General features: G+C 56.0%; 7 protein-coding genes across 7 annotated transcripts; 4 read left to right on the top strand and 3 right to left on the bottom strand.

The window, feature by feature from the left end:
- Positions 1 to 4: 4 nt before the first annotated feature.
- Positions 5 to 359, bottom strand: V1518DRAFT_419829 (uncharacterized protein). Its single transcript, XM_066904853.1, has one exon. It carries the CDS (start codon positions 302 to 304, stop codon positions 98 to 100), a length of 207 nt encoding a protein of 68 aa, XP_066758550.1. The 5' UTR covers positions 305 to 359; the 3' UTR covers positions 5 to 97.
- Positions 360 to 1,548: 1,189 nt separating this feature from the next.
- On the bottom strand, positions 1,549 to 2,741 carry V1518DRAFT_428535 (uncharacterized protein; the record flags this gene model as incomplete). The annotated part of the gene is made up of 2 exons (XM_066906096.1): positions 1,549 to 1,954; positions 2,020 to 2,741. 2 exons carry the CDS (start codon positions 2,739 to 2,741, stop codon positions 1,549 to 1,551), a joined length of 1,128 nt encoding a protein of 375 aa, XP_066758549.1.
- A 1,278-nt stretch (positions 2,742 to 4,019) lies between these two features.
- V1518DRAFT_338697 (inheritance of peroxisomes protein 1-domain-containing protein) lies at positions 4,020 to 5,152 on the top strand. Its single transcript, XM_066901183.1, has 5 exons — positions 4,020 to 4,473; positions 4,529 to 4,610; positions 4,664 to 4,747; positions 4,800 to 4,921; positions 4,996 to 5,152. The coding sequence occupies exons 1-5, from the start codon at positions 4,251 to 4,253 to the stop codon at positions 5,004 to 5,006; spliced, it is 522 nt and encodes a 173-aa protein (XP_066758548.1). The 5' UTR covers positions 4,020 to 4,250; the 3' UTR covers positions 5,007 to 5,152.
- Positions 5,153 to 6,079: 927 nt separating this feature from the next.
- Positions 6,080 to 8,573, top strand: V1518DRAFT_338822 (uncharacterized protein). The gene is made up of 2 exons (XM_066901184.1): positions 6,080 to 7,634; positions 7,684 to 8,573. The coding sequence occupies exons 1-2, from the start codon at positions 6,260 to 6,262 to the stop codon at positions 8,562 to 8,564; spliced, it is 2,256 nt and encodes a 751-aa protein (XP_066758547.1). The 5' UTR covers positions 6,080 to 6,259; the 3' UTR covers positions 8,565 to 8,573.
- On the bottom strand, positions 8,553 to 9,821 carry V1518DRAFT_419819 (HAD-like domain-containing protein). Its single transcript, XM_066904852.1, has 2 exons — positions 9,651 to 9,821; positions 8,553 to 9,585 (listed from the first exon to the last, which is right to left on the bottom strand). Exons 1-2 carry the CDS (start codon positions 9,782 to 9,784, stop codon positions 8,583 to 8,585), a joined length of 1,137 nt encoding a protein of 378 aa, XP_066758546.1. The 5' UTR covers positions 9,785 to 9,821; the 3' UTR covers positions 8,553 to 8,582.
- Positions 9,822 to 10,286: 465 nt separating this feature from the next.
- On the top strand, positions 10,287 to 11,264 carry V1518DRAFT_406588 (uncharacterized protein; the record flags this gene model as incomplete). Its single annotated transcript, XM_066901957.1, has 1 exon — positions 10,287 to 11,264. One exon carries the CDS (start codon positions 10,287 to 10,289, stop codon positions 11,262 to 11,264), a length of 978 nt encoding a protein of 325 aa, XP_066758545.1.
- A 2,995-nt stretch (positions 11,265 to 14,259) lies between these two features.
- On the top strand, positions 14,260 to 15,558 carry V1518DRAFT_419808 (uncharacterized protein). Its single transcript, XM_066904851.1, has one exon. The coding sequence runs from the start codon at positions 14,507 to 14,509 to the stop codon at positions 15,113 to 15,115; it is 609 nt and encodes a 202-aa protein (XP_066758544.1). The 5' UTR covers positions 14,260 to 14,506; the 3' UTR covers positions 15,116 to 15,558.
- Positions 15,559 to 16,093: the final 535 nt, after the last annotated feature.

Genomic DNA, 16,093 nt, shown 5'->3' with positions numbered 1-16,093 from the left:
GTGTCTCTTCGAAGCCCCCAAGCTGCTCCTGTGATAGCCTACACTTGGTTTCGCCGGACACCGGGGTCTCATCTACCGAGCTCTCCTCGTTGTAGTCTTACCATAGTCGCAGCATCGGAGTCGCCTCCTCTGCCCACCTCGGTCGCATGGCAGAGTAATCCGTCTGCGATGTTTCCACATACACGTCGGGCTTGTCTACTACGACAGACCAGTCTTCCAGAATTTTGCCCAGCATCGCGTCTGCGGGATTTGCTTTGATCATACCCCCAAGTAGCTTTGCTCTGGGCTGGTTGAAGATGGTCATGGCAAACAAATCAATATTATTGTCTGGATTGCCAATAGTGGGGACTGGACTAGATGCCGCCGCTGGTGACTTGATGTAATCGTCTACACGATTCTTAAGTTTAAAATACGGAACATTACATTGCTACGACAACGTGTTTGCTATTGGGCAATCACCTCCAAATGAAATGCTCTAGCGTACGCGTTTGCAATGCGGCTTGACCGCTACGCCGGCTCGACCTCCATGGCAGGTTCCAGTCCTAAGATGTCAAATGGAGCAAAGAAGCCGGACACGCTTAAAATGGCTGCCGACCTGCAAATGCAGCACGTAGCCCGCAACAAGCTCTCGTCGTTGGGATCAGCGTACACAACCTCGACCCGCGCTGCAGCAGCGCTCCAGCTTTGGAACTGGTGGTGTCGCGCGTAATACCGCGCACCCGGTAACCGCCATCTTTGAGGGCAGCGGTGACCATCAAACCGCCCTAGGTTCCAGTGGTGTCGACAACCGTGAGAGGTTTGGATAATTTTGAGAGAGTTGAGACAAGAATGGAGTGGAGAATTGGAATTCAGAAGTCCATAATGTGCGGCTAAGTCCGTCTCCTCGAGAGACAGCCTGCGTTCAGTAACCATCTCACGATTCGATGGAGACGCAACCCTCCGCCCATGCATATGTAATCTACCTGTACTGTCCTAGGTCGCCATTTGAAGAGGATACGAGGAGAAAAGGGAAGTATTAATTAGAAAGGTGTAGAAGGAATAACGGCAGTAGTATTAGAAGCAAACAGATCGACCGCTATACTCCAAACACACCATCATGGAGTCAACATCTGCCAAGATCGAGACTCGTCTTTTCATCAGCAATGAATGGGTCGCTTCTTTACGCTCCAGGCCGTGGACATGATCTTTGGAGGTGTCTGGTGGTCTGGTGATGGTAGCCAATATGACCGATAGGGATTGAACAGCCGCCTAAAGGCAAGTGGACCTGGATCGACTTAGAGATTGTGGAAAACACTATCTCTTGCCAACCAAATCTGTTCTCATCGACACCATCCAGTAGTTTCATGATACTAGCAAGAATATATTTATAAAAATATTTTTGATTTATATCTTGGTAGATTGTGAGAGAGCTTTTAGTTACTTATGAAGTATTAGCACAGAACTGTCGACAATGAACCAGAATTAAAACTTCGAATAGTACAATAAATGTCATATATTAACTTTACTAAATAACTGCACTGAGAGGAGATTGTCTATAATATTATTCTATCATCGGGCTCTGCTATCCAAAACCTGCAGTTCCACCTCCGGCTCTTGGGTCGCTATCCGCCGCTGCTGCAGCTCGTCTGCGCCCTCCTGCAGACCAAACTCGGTTACCAGTTCCTTACGAAGTTCGACTTCGGCAATGCAGACGGCAAGAGGGAAAGCCAACAGAGCAAAGCCTATGAGGACTTGCCACACGAGCTTGAGACTGGACTGGTAGATGTCAATAATCTCCTGTTGCAGCTCCGGCTGGTCATCAAACGACGTGATAAACACCTTGGTAGCGTGCTCGTAGGCTCCGCCACGGGCAAGCTGCTCACGCACAGCAGCATCGCTGATTTGTGACAGGTGCGAGTCGAAATGCGAGTTAAAGACGGCGGCAGGGATGGCAGCGCCCCAGATTGAGCCGAATCTACGGACAAAGGCCCAGCTAGCCGTGGCCACGGCTACGTCCTTCTCAAGCAGCGGCAACTGTACTGCGGCAGGGTCGAGGTAAGGGCGAGGCCACCGCCAATACCGGTGATGATCTGAAAGATGGCACATTTGGCAGTGCTGCTGTGCTGAGTGAGCAAGGTGAGCAGGCTATAGCCGAAGATAATAGTGGGCTGGAAGCGTTCGGTGCGCGCCACAGTAAGACCGCCCACGATGCCAGCAGGTATTAGGGGGATGACAATGGTGAGAAGGTCAACACCGGACCGCATGGGGCTGGCGTGAAGCAGGACTTGAAAGAAGACAGGAAGAAAAAATGAGAGCCAAGACATAGCCATGCCGTGTAAAAAGGTTAGGACACAGGCTAACAAGGACGTCGTGTTTCCATAGACACGGTGCGGCATGCTAGGATCTTTGCCGATGTACTCCTGATGCAAGCCGAAAAGAACGAGCCCCAATGTGCCGATGAGGAGCGGCAGCAGTATGTGCCATGAGGACCAGGTATAGGATGTCCCACCCCAGGTGAGCGCGACCAGAATAGAGACGATAGACGCACTAAGAATAGCATTGCCACCAAAGTCGACACGAGAAATGCGTTGCGCTAGAGTGCCTTCACGCTTCCGCCGCACGTGCAAGAAGAGAGTCACCAGCACGAGGGCCACACCGGCAATCGGCAGGTTCATGTAGAAGATCCAGTGCCAGGAGGTGCGGGCTACGATTGCACCGCCGATGACGGGTCCTATAAAGGTACCCAGGGCGAACGTGCCCATGATGATGCCCCATAAAGTTCTGTCGCTCGCGCAGCGGCACCAGATCCGCCACAATGATGTCCACCATGATAAAAATGCCGCTACCGCCGAATCCCCGAACAGTACGGGCCGCAATCAGCCTTGCTGTGCTGCTAGCACCACCGCAGAGCCGCTACCGAGGGCTAAACAGCACGATAGACGCAATCATGGGGTATTGACGGCCAAATTTGTCAGAGGCCTTGCCGGCAATGGGCTGGACGGCAGCCACGGAGAGCGAGTAGTCATTAATGGTCCATATGTAGAGCGAGCCCAAGTGCAACTTGTCGATAATTGTGGGCAGCGCAGTGGCGAGCACTGAAATGTCAAGGGCAGCTAGCAAGATGGCAAAGCAAGGCCAGGAAAGACGGCCCAGAAGCGCCAGCCGCGATAATACTGCTGCTGTTGCTGTTGCCGTTGTTGAGGAGGCTGCGATGTCAAAACCGGCTAAGACAGGTCGTCGTCGCTCTTCTTGGAGATGGCCTGAGATTGGCCCTCGTCGAGTAGTTGCGCCATGTGTTGAAGGAGGAGATAGACGGTGCAAAAATAGAAGACCTGCGGCAAAAGTCTACCATCGGACGTATTGTCAACAACAGGAGACGCGGATATTTCCGACAGGAGCCGCATCTTCGTGACGTATTTCTGCTGAGCTCGCCTCGATCTCCTCCACGGCGGCTTAAATTGTCTAGATGATTGCCACGAATTTTTCGTAGTGGACTGGGTAGCTGAGTTCTGGTGCATTAAGCTCTCTGGAAATTAATGAATGCTACAGAGTACAGTTTGCCGTTCTCATCTCGCTGCCCCGGCTGTCCTCTAATATTGAAGTCTAATGCGTCTGTCTCGATTTCGTATTCCTTGTCTGGATCTGCCTCTGTCAACACTAGATTTGAGGTGACAAGGTCTTTGATCTGTTCGAATGTTGTTTGTGCCTCATTGGTCCGTTCGAAGGGCTTATACTTCTGTGAGTTTCGCGAGTGGCCCGGCCACGTTACCGTAGCCCATGAATTGTCTGCAGAAGTTGGCGTATCCTAGAAATCCACTGATCTCTGTGAGAGCTGGTGCAGGTCATGCCCTGATCGCTTAGATCCTGCCCTTTGCATATGAATCTGTCCTGGTGCGACTGGGTATCCTATGTAGTCCACCTCCTTTTTGTGGAACTTGCTCTTCTCTGGATCGACCAGCCGATTCGCGTTTTGCGGCTTCTGCGTCGTCTGATTATGTTTTGTCCCACCAGCCCTGTATCGCCCTTGCTCCACGATTAGAGCACGATACTCTTCGTATACGCTGCATCACCGGGTGCGGTATTCGAGGGTAATCGCGAGGAAGCATTGCAGAGAGCTGAAGGATAAAAGATAAATTATCCTCCTTACTCCTTATCGTGACGACGGGGGTTCAACCATTATTCGACGAAGCATCATTCACGCCGCCATTAGCACAGACTCGCTCAAGCGCCGCAGCTCTACGACGGCGCCAGCTGCACCGCATATACGGAGAATGTCTTCGTCCTCGACGATGTCGTCCTCGACATCGGCGGAGATAATGTCAACGTCTCCTGTGAAGGAGTCCGCGCCCGAGGCATCGGCGTTGCTCGTCAACTGCTCGCGTGCAAAGATCGTTGCGTTTAACAGCACTACCGCTGCAAAAGAGTCCGGCGTGCAGTCATTCTTTACGCCACCACCCGCGACGGGCGCGATGGGCGAGCGCATAATCGCAACTGGTACGATAGTTACGGGAGGGGAGGAATGGGACAGGTTGGCTTACGGACATGACAGGATCGCTTCAGTTGTACAGGATACAGGCACATAATAGCACATTTTTGCAGTGTGCGGATGTCGTGCATCCGATTCTTCACCGGTGTGTGACATATTGGGTTAAGTGCGGGCGGAACGGTACTGATTGTGTGCTAGATTGCGGTGTTGGAAAATCACGGACTCGTCGTATATATTACCGCTGCCAACAAGTGGTACTTACTGGCGCATCGAGCTCGAACAGTAAGCTCTGAATTTTCTTCATATCTCTGAGGAAATGCTAATACTCTGACAGCCAAACCCCGGAAATGCTCACCGAGTTTGAAGAGAGTATATCGAACTCCTGCCGCCTCCTTCCGTGCAACAACCCCACCCCGGCCAGCACCACCGACGAGCTTCCAGAGGTTGAATCAATGAGTGAGTTAGATCGCGCAATGAGGTCATCGAGTACGTTACGTGCGCGGGCAAAGTTTGAGAAGATTATATCACAGCAGGCGAGTGACAACGCGCTGAGCATGGAGTGCCCGACCTCGCCGTCGCGGAGTTCGGGCAGGGCGCGGAGTTCTATGAATAATAGACGCGATTTGGAGAATGGAAGTTTAGTCGCCCCGAGTGCGGGTCCGTTGTTTCCTGTGCCGCCACCAGCTACGGCGGCGGTAAGTCCAAAGCAGGTGGCGGACAGTGATCCGGCATTTTTGAGAGACAATAGTTTTGACGCAGAGAGGATGTTAGAATCGGTTGAGACCCCGGCAACCTCACCTACTACGCCGACTTCAGTCGCTACTACGGCAGCAACTGTGTTCAGTCCAGAGCCGGAGCATACCGTGAGTTTGAGCAGCAAGGCGCCAGACGCGACAGAGACTTCGAGGATGCTTGATGCCCGCGAAATATCCTCTACAAAGTCCACTGCATTTGCCACCGCAGACCTCAAACCTCAAAAAATAGTCTGCCACACACAAGACGACTTCGCAACCGCATGCGCCGGCTCAGCCTCCCCTCGCAGACAGTCGGTTCGCCGAAACCGCACGCTTCCAAACAAGCGACACGGCGGCGCGCACCTACGAGGACCTTCACCCACCACCCTGACGGAAGAGCAGCCGCACTCTCGTGAGGCGGCAGAGCAGCGAATACTTCAGCCTTTATACGTCGTTGCGGACGATAATCAGTGGGCGGATTTGCCAATGGATTATACATCCCTGTCGTACCAGCCGTATCAGTTCCAGCAACGTTCATTTTCGCTTAAGTACGAGAAAGCCACACCGAAACCGACGGCGGCGTCGTTGTTCCAAGATGCAACGCAGCTGGCGGGGCAGGCTGCAAACGAGCGGACAGCTCAAGCAACAGAGAGGGGAATACCAGCAGCAGCAAACACGGGACAAAATAATATGCCGCAGCAACTACCTGTGGCCAAAAAGTGGTCGTTTTTGAATTTTTATGGGAATCTTGTTACTAAGGCGCACTAAGGGGCTCGGGATCAGGCTTTTGCTCTATTGTACAGTACGTGTAATTTCTAAATAGTAGCCAACCGCGGCATCCTCCGAAGAGAGGTAGTCGCGATATTGAATGCGCGCACTGACGTAAAGCGTCACGAAACCCTCGCTGCGGCGTCACGATTTTGGAAACGAGACTCGAGCTGGGACGTCTGGAGGCAGCCGTATCCCACATCCCAAACCACGTTTGCACTTCACGATCCACCGCCGTTGCCGCCGCGACGTTCTTGACACCGATCTTTAGCATGGTGGGGTAATCGGCGGCATGACAGAGGCATATGACCCGAGGCTGCTGGCTTTGACGCGCAGCCCCAGTGTTGAGCGGTTAGCCACTCCGCCGGCTGCGGGGGCCGGCGGCGCCAATACTGGCGCTGCTACGAGCACCGCGGCAGGCACGATGGATGCTGCGCCCTCTATTTCACCGACACTGGAAACCGGGTCACCCGGTATCTCGATGATTCCGTCAGAAATGATGTTGAGGTGGGAAACCGCCGTGCCAGGCGTGGCTACGATACGGAGCGATGTTAGCGCTCATGCGGGTGTGCCTGTGGGAGAGGAAGTTGAAGGCAGCAACGCGCGGGTGGTCGCACGGCCAGGTACGCGGAAGTTCACATCGTCAGCGTCTTCATCGGACGTAGTGACGGTGGTGTCGTCGTCCTCGGCCACGCTGATGGCGAAGACGATGTTGGAGCAGGCATGCCCGCCGCAAGAGGAACTGTATTCGACCGCGTTGACGTCGCTGCCGTACGAAATACAGGTTATGATACTGTACTATGCCGACGCGATCGATCCTGTGCGAAACAAAGTTGGCAAGAATATACGACTCAACCTGGTGTGTCAGTCGTGGCGAGAGATTATTCAGCAGTACATGTTTGCGACACTAGACATTGTCGCGTCGACGAGCGAGAACAGTCAGGTGCGAAGTTACAAGAAGAAGCGATATTACGGGCATGGATACGGCAGCTTTGGCACTGTTCATCGAATTACAAACGGCAGCAACACTACGAGTACCGCCAGGAGAGCGACGACGGCTGAGAAGAGCACTCGACGAGGTGGTGATAACGGCACAGCGTCGCCGAATCTCACACTTGCCGAAGTTTTGTTTAGAACAAACCCGATTCTCACCACTTATGTTCGGCGCATAAATGTCGTTCTAACCACAGTTAACACTCAAACGAACATTACCCCCGTCCTCGCGGGATACCTCGATGGCTCCGTGTCGTCGACCATCCAAGCGAAGCAGAGCGCAGGCGCGGATATTATATCGCTACGGAATACCATGAAGCGGCTATGGGCTTTTTTTGCACAAGTCGCGCAGCCATCGGTCGGAAACACGCGCACACCGGTGTTTGCTGAGCACCGCACTGAACCGTTGCAGATCGTGTTCAGGGCTGTAGGCGCGTATGGGTTCGACCAAGTGCGGCCGCCCAAGGACCTCATATCGGTGGGCAAGGCGTTTAAGTTTAAGCGCATCAACGCTCCGGTAGAGTTGAAGATGTGCGATACCCTCATCCGGGGCAAGTATTTCCATCCGCAGACGATGTGCGGATTCGTGAACTCGTTACCGGAATTACAGCGACTGACGATGTGGTACTCGTTCATGAACCGGTGCTTTGAGGGATATCGGCAATATTATTCGAGTAAGTTCCGGTGCTGTTTTTGATTAGAAACACAGACTAACGTGCGTAGACGTGTTGACTAGTCTGATGCACTTGGACTTGACGAAGTTGACGCATCTAATGATCCAGTTCCACTACAACTCGAACGAAAAATACACAAAGCTAATGCATGACGTATATGAGACGCCAAAGTATCTCGGCGGAGAAGGGGATCGCATGAATAGAGTGATCCGGCAGCTCGCGCGACAGTTAAAGTCGTTCAAGTACGTTGGTCCAGTCACGCCTGAGCTGTTTGGCATGCTGCCCGACACTGCAGCTGCGCCAGAGGGCGATGACAGGGAGGAGTATGTCCAGCAAGAGAACGCGTCGGTGATGTTTCCGGACCTGGAGCGGTTTATTGTGCTGTTCCACCCGCATGACTCGTTTGGGGAGACGTACTTTGACATTGCTTCAGACGTGGCGATGGACGACTTCGGACCGATGTATCTCGCGCCGGACGAAGGATGGGATTCGGCTGCGAGCGACGAGGAAGATGCAAGCTACGTGTTCAATTACCGACGGACGACAGCCGGACTGTGGCGGCGGCGGCAAATCTCGTGGCGGAACTACGAGCCGTCGCGGTTCGTCGTGCGGCGGGAGAAGATGCGACGGCTGTCAGCGGCGTTCACGTCGATGATTGTGCACAAGGCGCCGCGGCTGCAGACGTTCTCGTGCAAGGACTTGCTGCAGGTCGTGGAGTTCGCGTTTTTGGTGCAGAACCACATGAACCAGGACCAGCGGGCGCAGCGGGGGTGTATTCCGAAACGCAAGATGCAGGATGTCCGGGAGCGGCAGGTTGTGTATACGAAGCATTTCGGGCTGGGGGAGGAGCAGATTCAGCAGCTGCGGGAACGGTTCGCTGACGACTATGGGCTTGCGGTGATTGAGGATCGCATTGATGTTCGCGGGTAAATAAATTGTATCATTTATTCAAGACGATTCTAAATGTTGGAGCTTGTGCTCATTGTCTATGCCGAACTTGACGGCCTTGAGGACGTCGTCAAGGGTTTCGGAGGGCGTGGAAGGGGCAACGTGGCTCATGCTGTGGTCGAACTTGTCGCCGTCGCGATAGACGCCGGTGCGGACGAGGAGAGTCATCCAGCCGTAACCGTTGCCGCCGCGGATGTCGGACTCGGGGTTGTCGCCTACCATGTAGACATGCTTGAGGTCGTGGGTATAGCCGTACTTATGCTCGCGCCAGCGCTTGAGCACGGTGTGCGCGTACTCAAAGGTAAACAGGAACGGTTTGCCGATGATTGTGCTGCTGAGCTTCTCGCCAGTGAAGTCTTCAAATACTTGCTCGACCGCGGTGCGGAACGCGCCCTGGCCAAAGCGAGGGAGGGAGTACTCGTTTGCCCACAGGAGGTCGTTGTTGGAGAAGTACACGGGTACCGTCTGCTCGCGCTTCGGCGCGGTGGAGGTGCCGAGCTTGCCACGTTTGGAGGTGAGCACGTCCATCATGATCTGGATATCGGTGCCCCAGTCACGGGAGTCGTTGAACACGAGGACGGCATCAAACGGCGCCTCGGAGAGTGGGCGCACAAATGTGGGGTCCTGCAACTCGGCCCCCGAGAACGAGTGGAACGGCCACACGGCCGGGTTCGCGGCGACGATGTCCGCAGCGGTCACGCAGTCCTTGAAACCGTAGTTCTGCGCGACCTTGCGGCACGCGTTGCCGCTGCGGGGACCGCCGATGACGAGCACTTTTTGGTAAGACATGACGAGACGCTTGTATGGCGTGTGCGACTGCACGAACTGCTGCTCACTGATCTCGACGCCGAGCTTCTCCGACAACTCCGCGACGCGCGCGGACTCGGGCTTGCCGCCGCCGTTGGTGAGCAGGATGTACGGGATCTTGTGCTGGTCGAGGAGTTTGAGCGCCGCTTTGCCTTCCTCGAGCGCTTGTGCGCCGCGGAGCAGCACGCCATCGATGCTGCGGCGGTAAGTTAGATGAGATGACTGTTGTGGACGGGAGAGGCAGCGACAACCAACACGTACTCGAAACTGAAGGCCACGGTGGGCGCAATTTTGCTGTAGTCGGGGACGGCGTGGGTCACAAAGAATCGCCTACTCCGCGCGATATGAGACGCGCACACGCGCGAGCGCAGAAGCTGACGCGTGAACTCGGCCATCGGTCTTCTCTGCGCGAGTCGCTCGACACGAAGGGCAGAACGACAACAGAACAAGTGTCTGAGACGGCACGTGACATTCACGTGTTTGGCACAGGCCGAGGTCCGGTGGCTGGGGTGTGTAATACTCCGGTGGCGCTGACGTACAGGTTACCCAGCCCTGTTACCGGGCGGGCCTGGGTAACGGTCCAGGAGTGTGGTTGATGGAAGGCGGGACGGAACGTCGAACACCCAGACCCGTCGCCACGGCGGCGGCACGGTAGCGCCCGAGTGCGACACCAGCCACAGACGCATGTGACTTGGACTCGCTTAGGCATTTTTGTTCAGCAGCACGCGGGACGCAGGAGCGCGCGTGTGGGGCGGCGGGCGGGTCGTCCGCCCCGAGCGGGCAGAAGAGGGGGCCACGCGAGCGTGGAGGGAAGACGGCGCAGGATCGCAGGCGTCCACGGCGCCGCAGCGCCACTGCGCGCAGATATGACGGTGCTTTAGTGCGGGTGCCAGGCCCATGCCGGACTGTTCACACCGCGGCGCAGCGAGGGTGCGAGACAGAGGCGCCTGCCGGATCGGGCTCGGCCGTGGCGCGCAGAATGGGGAAGCGGCGACGGGGCACGGAGGAGCAGAACAAAAGACCCTGCGGATCTCATCTGGCGGCGGTCCAGTCCAACGGCGCGCTCTGCAAGGAACATACGATTCTTACAGCCCTCCAGAAGCGCCTGGAAATGAGCTGTGCTCGGGTCCGCATGCCGTTCGCGAAGAGTGCACTGACGTGTTCCGCTCTTCTCTGGGCCTTCTTCCCACTGTCTCCCAAAGCGCCATCCCTGCGCGCTCTGCCATGCCGGCTCCTCCGACGAGCGCCTTCAATCCGTCGCGGCGCCGCCCGCAATTGTACGCGCGCCGGCAGGATCGATCCGCGCGGCCCACCGGTAGCTCGTTCGACGGTGGTGCGCGGGAGGGCGCCCGATTCGGAGCGGTGCGCGTCGATCGCTCGGGTCCTGGTCGCAGCGCGGACGGTGCGCGCGCAATGTCACAGACGGACATTGGGAAAAAACCGGAACTGCATTGCGTCTTACAGATTGCAGGCGTGTCGAAAGTCTGCAGCGTGCTGCGGACAGATTTTAGCTTTTCGCTGCGCGGTTTAGCGAGGCGCGCCACGCAAACCATATCCGCCATATGCTTTGTGATAACGTATGCTCCGCCAATTAGCGAGTCACCCCGCGCGCACACCGCGGCCGCAATTAACCCGGCGCGCCCCTTCCCCCCTTCAACTCATAAACAGCATCACACACGCGTCCGGTCAGCACTAGTCCGTGGGTTAGCGAACAAGCGAAGGCTGTTGCGTGCTGCGTTGTTTTATGTGCTATTGTTCTGCCTGTCGGTGGCGGCAATGCTCGTAGATTGGCAGCTGGGCTGTCGTCATAGCTTGTGGAAATACGCTCTATCACTATCAGCGAAGTGCCATGTGGCTGCATTCAGCTCCTGCTGAATGCCAGAGCGTATTCCTGCAAGCGGTGTTCCTACGGCTGAACATTGCGGTGGTCAGCATGCCTGTTCTCGTCATGTTCACCTACGCAGAGGATGCAGTGGCTTCGTGTTCGTTTGATCTCGTGTTATACCCCGACGAATGCGAATGAAGTATTTGCGGCATAAGCTTCTCACGCGAGCGAGCCTGCGAAAGTGCGCCGTGAGATCTAGGACATCTGTTCTGCGCAGCCTGCGTTCGTCGCCATCGTCCAAACCCAACCTCTGTCGCAAAGTCCACCCATGATGCTGCCAGCCGAATCTCGCCGTGGCCACAATTATCGTCGCTGCTCTAGATTATGCGCACATGTCGGGTTGCAAATACCAGCGGCGTTATCTGGGTGCATGGACAAACACGAACGCAGAGGCAAATTGACGAGTCTTGGGCGAAGAGCGTCTTCTTCAGGCTGAACTAATGCCCGCTTGGACTTGTCGTGATTCTATATCATGAGCAGTCTTCTTTCAAATCGCCTATTGTGCGAGGCAAACTTGTGCGTCGGAGAATGTTCTGCACGTCGTGGTCAACTCCTATTCTCTCTTGTCCGGCTCCACCATCGCCAAGTTGCGCTCACGGCATCATACCCCCTCCCCAGTGGCTCCCCCCCCCCCCGCCCCCGGGAGCTGTCCCTCTACAACCAACCACTAACTCAGATCGTGCGCGCTTTCTTCTCGCTCTTCCGCATGTAGAAATGAAAGCTACCAGAACCTCCCGCTCGTGTTCTGGGCGCACGGAGTGCTCCACGCGCCCGCACGAGCACGCTATGGCCATCGGCGATACAGGTTGCCCTCTTGGAATCCGCAAAAGCACATCGACCTCGATCGAAGGCGGCGGACGCCGTCTGTGCCGCCTGCGCTCCACTGGCTGCGCGGGCAGGTAAATGCGTCACGTCTACACGGCCGTGAGGTTTCGGTGTGTCGCTCCCCTGCCGAGTCACGGTGGGGACGACGTGTCGATGGAAGGACGCGAAGACGTGCGAGCTCGACGCGTTCGAAGGACGACGTTGCAAAGCAGGGCCGAAGGTGTATACAGACAAGTGGAGAGCATACGATGTAGAACCGCGGAGATGCTCTCGAGCGACTGGGACGCAATTCGCATATCTCATTGCTCTATCGATATCAGTATCCACGATGGTAGATCTAAGACGGCGCCACAGAAACAGACGACGTGACGCTATCTAATAGACGACTATTCTTCGCCAGTCGATTTGAACAGCATGATGACGACATGCAGTTTGTTTAGACACCAACTGCTTGTGGCTCGGTTTCTCGGTCTATACTAACGCGTACGGCGCGAATATGTGAGCTCGTTTACAAACCTTCCTCGTTGAGGACTTCTCCCTTCCAGCATTATCCCTGTCGCGCGCGCAAGCAGGATATCTATGCGGAGTAGCCTTGTAATTCCGAGTATTCTCAATCCCGTAACAGCCATACATAAGCGCGCAACGCTGATTAGCCCGGCTCTCGGTCCAGCGAAGAAGCGCAATCAGCGACGCAGACGGCCGAACCCAAGCCCAGGACGTCGGAGCTCCGGTCCATGATCTGTTTTTGCCAAAACACGCACACAGCTACACAGCAAGGTCCTTACATGGAATTCAACATCCGCACCACGACTGCACCATCGCGAACACCCAAAAACCGTTGTTTGGCAGCAGCAACAATTAAAAAGTCTCATCGGCCGCACGCCGCAGCAGCTCTGCGGCGTGTTAATTGGGGTCTCGGTTGGCTCGGCACTAACCTTAGTTTGCGGGCCCTGCCGTGTGCGCTAGGTCGTTTCTGGAGCAGGTAGCGAATTTTTAGCTGCTCCTCGCGGGTTGGTGGAGGTTTCTAGCACTTTACGCGCTTTCGCAAAAAAGGAACAGCACAAAGTCGCCGGTGAACCAGCTTTCAGAACAGAACGTCGCCAGGAAGACACGCGCGCTGTTCTCACGACCCTGCTCAGCTTCCGAGCCGTCTCTTCTGTCTGTCGGTGGCTGCCTCGCCGCTCCGGTGAGCACACGGTCCCGGAACTGCGACCGCCGCGCGTCGCTGTAAATTATTGGCTCGCGGAACGCTGCCGCAGTATGCTCTCTGTGTCTTGGCTGATTTTAACTTCAGTCAAACATGCGTCGTCCGCACCGCCAGGAGGCGGCGCATATACGAAGTCAGGAAATCAATTTGGCGAGCGGAACCATACCGCGATGGCGACTGACATGCTGAGCATACGCGCGCGCAAGGGCGGTGCGGTCACGGAGACCTCTACCCGACGTGTCGACACTCCGGTCTGGGACACAGGTAATCGGAGTTGGCCGACCGCCAGGAAGAAACGCGTCGCGGAGCACAGTAGCGCAGCGAGCAACCTCCAGCGCGTAAAGACGCCCTAGGCTCTGTAGAATGAAGTCGGGCTCGCTCGGGCGCTGTGTATCTAAACCGAGCGGACTGGCGATGACGAAAAGTCAGGCGACAGGTCGTTGTACGGGATGAGGAGGCCTCTTGTGATCCGCTAGCAGACTAGTACTAGGCACCAAGTGCTAGCAGCAGAGCCACAAGGGGCGGTTTAACTTGAGATCTGTCGGTAGTTTAAGTAATTAATAATGGTGCAGGCAGCCCATATTTCATCAAACACCATGACGACAACACTTGTCCTGAATTTGCTAGCTCGCCAGGGGCGGTGGACGAGACACAGCAGGCAGTGTTGACGGGGCGGGAGATGATGGGACCGGCGAGCGCTTCTCCGTATTTCTCACTCCGGCTTTCGCTAACTGATAAGTACGCACTCAAGTCACACAGCATATCAGCGGCGAGCTCTAGCAGGCAGAGTGGCAGTCGAGCCCTGTGTGCGCATGCAAGTTTATGACAGTACTGCCCATATTCCACCGGGATGCCCGTCTTCGTGCTCGTTGTTAGCGCAGTTACACGCCAGGAGCAAGCGGCACAGCAGATGCCGCGCGTTTTTTTGTTAAGGGCGAAGCTGCTGACGGAATTCTCCGGAGGTTGGCAAGATTCTAGTAGTTTATGCAACCACACGATGCAAGCGCTATCTCGAGAAATATATTCTTCAAGAGAGTGTCGGAGGAGGCACGGGAGGAGGACCGCGGACGACAAAAACGCATGAGACAACGCGCGACAAACTAACACGCACTTAAAACACAAACCACCATAATCATATGTATCTTTGTCCCAAGTCCACGCGTCACGCCGCCCCGCAAATGTCCTCAACCCAGGGAGGAGATGATGTTTGGATCGCGAAGTTTGGTAGAGTGCGGTAGGTGGGTGTTGCTTTGGGTTGGCTTGAACTTGGGCAGAGCGCTGCAGAGCCCCCTCTCTAGCAGTTGCAGATGCAAATTACCTTCTGGCCACGCGCACAACCACCGCACGCACGCACGTATCATTGTTGGTCGCCGTAGTATGTACCACTTGTCCACTACTTCCGCCCCCCTTGGCCGCCCCCATCGGCAGAAGTTTAACTTGTCCCAGATGGCGGCGGCGGCAGCTTGGGCGCCTGCGGCGGGCAGCTGTGGCCAAAACCGACAGACAACGGCGGACCGCCGCACTTTGAAGGCCGTTGCGGACTTGTCGCTAACTGGCGGCTATTTATTATTTCTTTACCGTCTTACAACTCCAGAGGCAGAGCTGTTCCGCGCCTGGACGAATTATGTCTGTCATTGTGACTGCGTGGCGGGTTTGGTGACGGAAAACCTGGAGTTGTCGGCGGGCGGGCGTCGTGACTGTTCGTCCGCCGTCGTCGTACGACTTCTGATAACGCATGCTGCGATGTCACGCGCGGCGAAGCTAGTGTATGGAACCAGCCAGCCCAGCCAACGACGACGATGGCGATGATAACAAAGCTGCCGTAGCAGCAGCGGCAGCAAGCCGCCAAGGCGGCATCATGCCGCTCCGCCGCAACGCGGAGGAGAAACAGTCGCAGATGCACGCGCGACTGCGAGACAGAGAGCGCGCGCATCCGCCGCAGCTCTCTGTTTGTCCAGTGTTGCAACCTTCATTCACGCGCGTCGTGTTCCTTCCTTTCTTCGTCGCCGTCGTCGTCGTCGTCGTCATGCTGCGGCCGTGGCTTGCGCCGTTTCGCTTTGCCATCTTCGGGCAAAATAATCATCGCCAGAAGCCCAGCTCGGCTATACGCCTTTGCTGCTGCTGCTGCTGCTGCTGCACGCACGCACGCGCACGCGCACACATCAACGACGACAACGAGGGCGACAAACCCATCCGCTCTCCCTCCTGTTCTCGTTCCTCATTCACACTTTCGTTCCTTTTTTTAATTGCGTTTCTGCTAGCTACCTTGATCGCACATCGCACGGCGCTCGGCTTTTATTTTTAGACACTGTGGGCCCTCTCTCCTGCCCACTCACTATGGCTCCCCTTCCCGTCTTTCGCCGGCTGACCCGCCCTTCCCCCGGTGTCGTCTTCCTCGCTTGTCCCGCCACTCTGGCACGATGATGTCATCGTCCGACCCGGGTCGCGCAGTCCTGCGCGCACCCAGCTGCACCAGTTCTTCGGTCTGCAGACCTTCCGTTGACTCGCACTTCCTTTCGACCTTCGCAGCGTCCTTCCTCCACACGCAAAACTCTCTTCGCGCTGTGTCAATTAACTGCGCAGCGCACACAGCTTCCACCGCGTTTCGCTCCCTTCGCCGGCCTCGTTCTCTTCCGTTCTAATATCCACACCGCGGATCTTTAGCTTCTTCGCTCATCGCCAAGGCGGACAAGCCACGCATATTTGCGATTCTCTCTCGGCAACTTCCGCGAGCCCACGCGGCCCTCTGGACAACGGCTTCACTCTCTCTCCACACCACTCTGGCTA

The sequence above is a fragment of the Limtongia smithiae genome (assembly GCF_038497785.1).
Source record: "Limtongia smithiae strain NRRL Y-17922 unplaced genomic scaffold V1518scaffold_9, whole genome shotgun sequence".
In the NCBI taxonomy this organism is placed as follows: domain Eukaryota; kingdom Fungi; phylum Ascomycota; class Lipomycetes; order Lipomycetales; family Lipomycetaceae; genus Limtongia; species Limtongia smithiae.
Note: the sequence above shows the minus strand (reverse complement) of the source record. Positions and strands in the feature narration are given on the sequence as shown.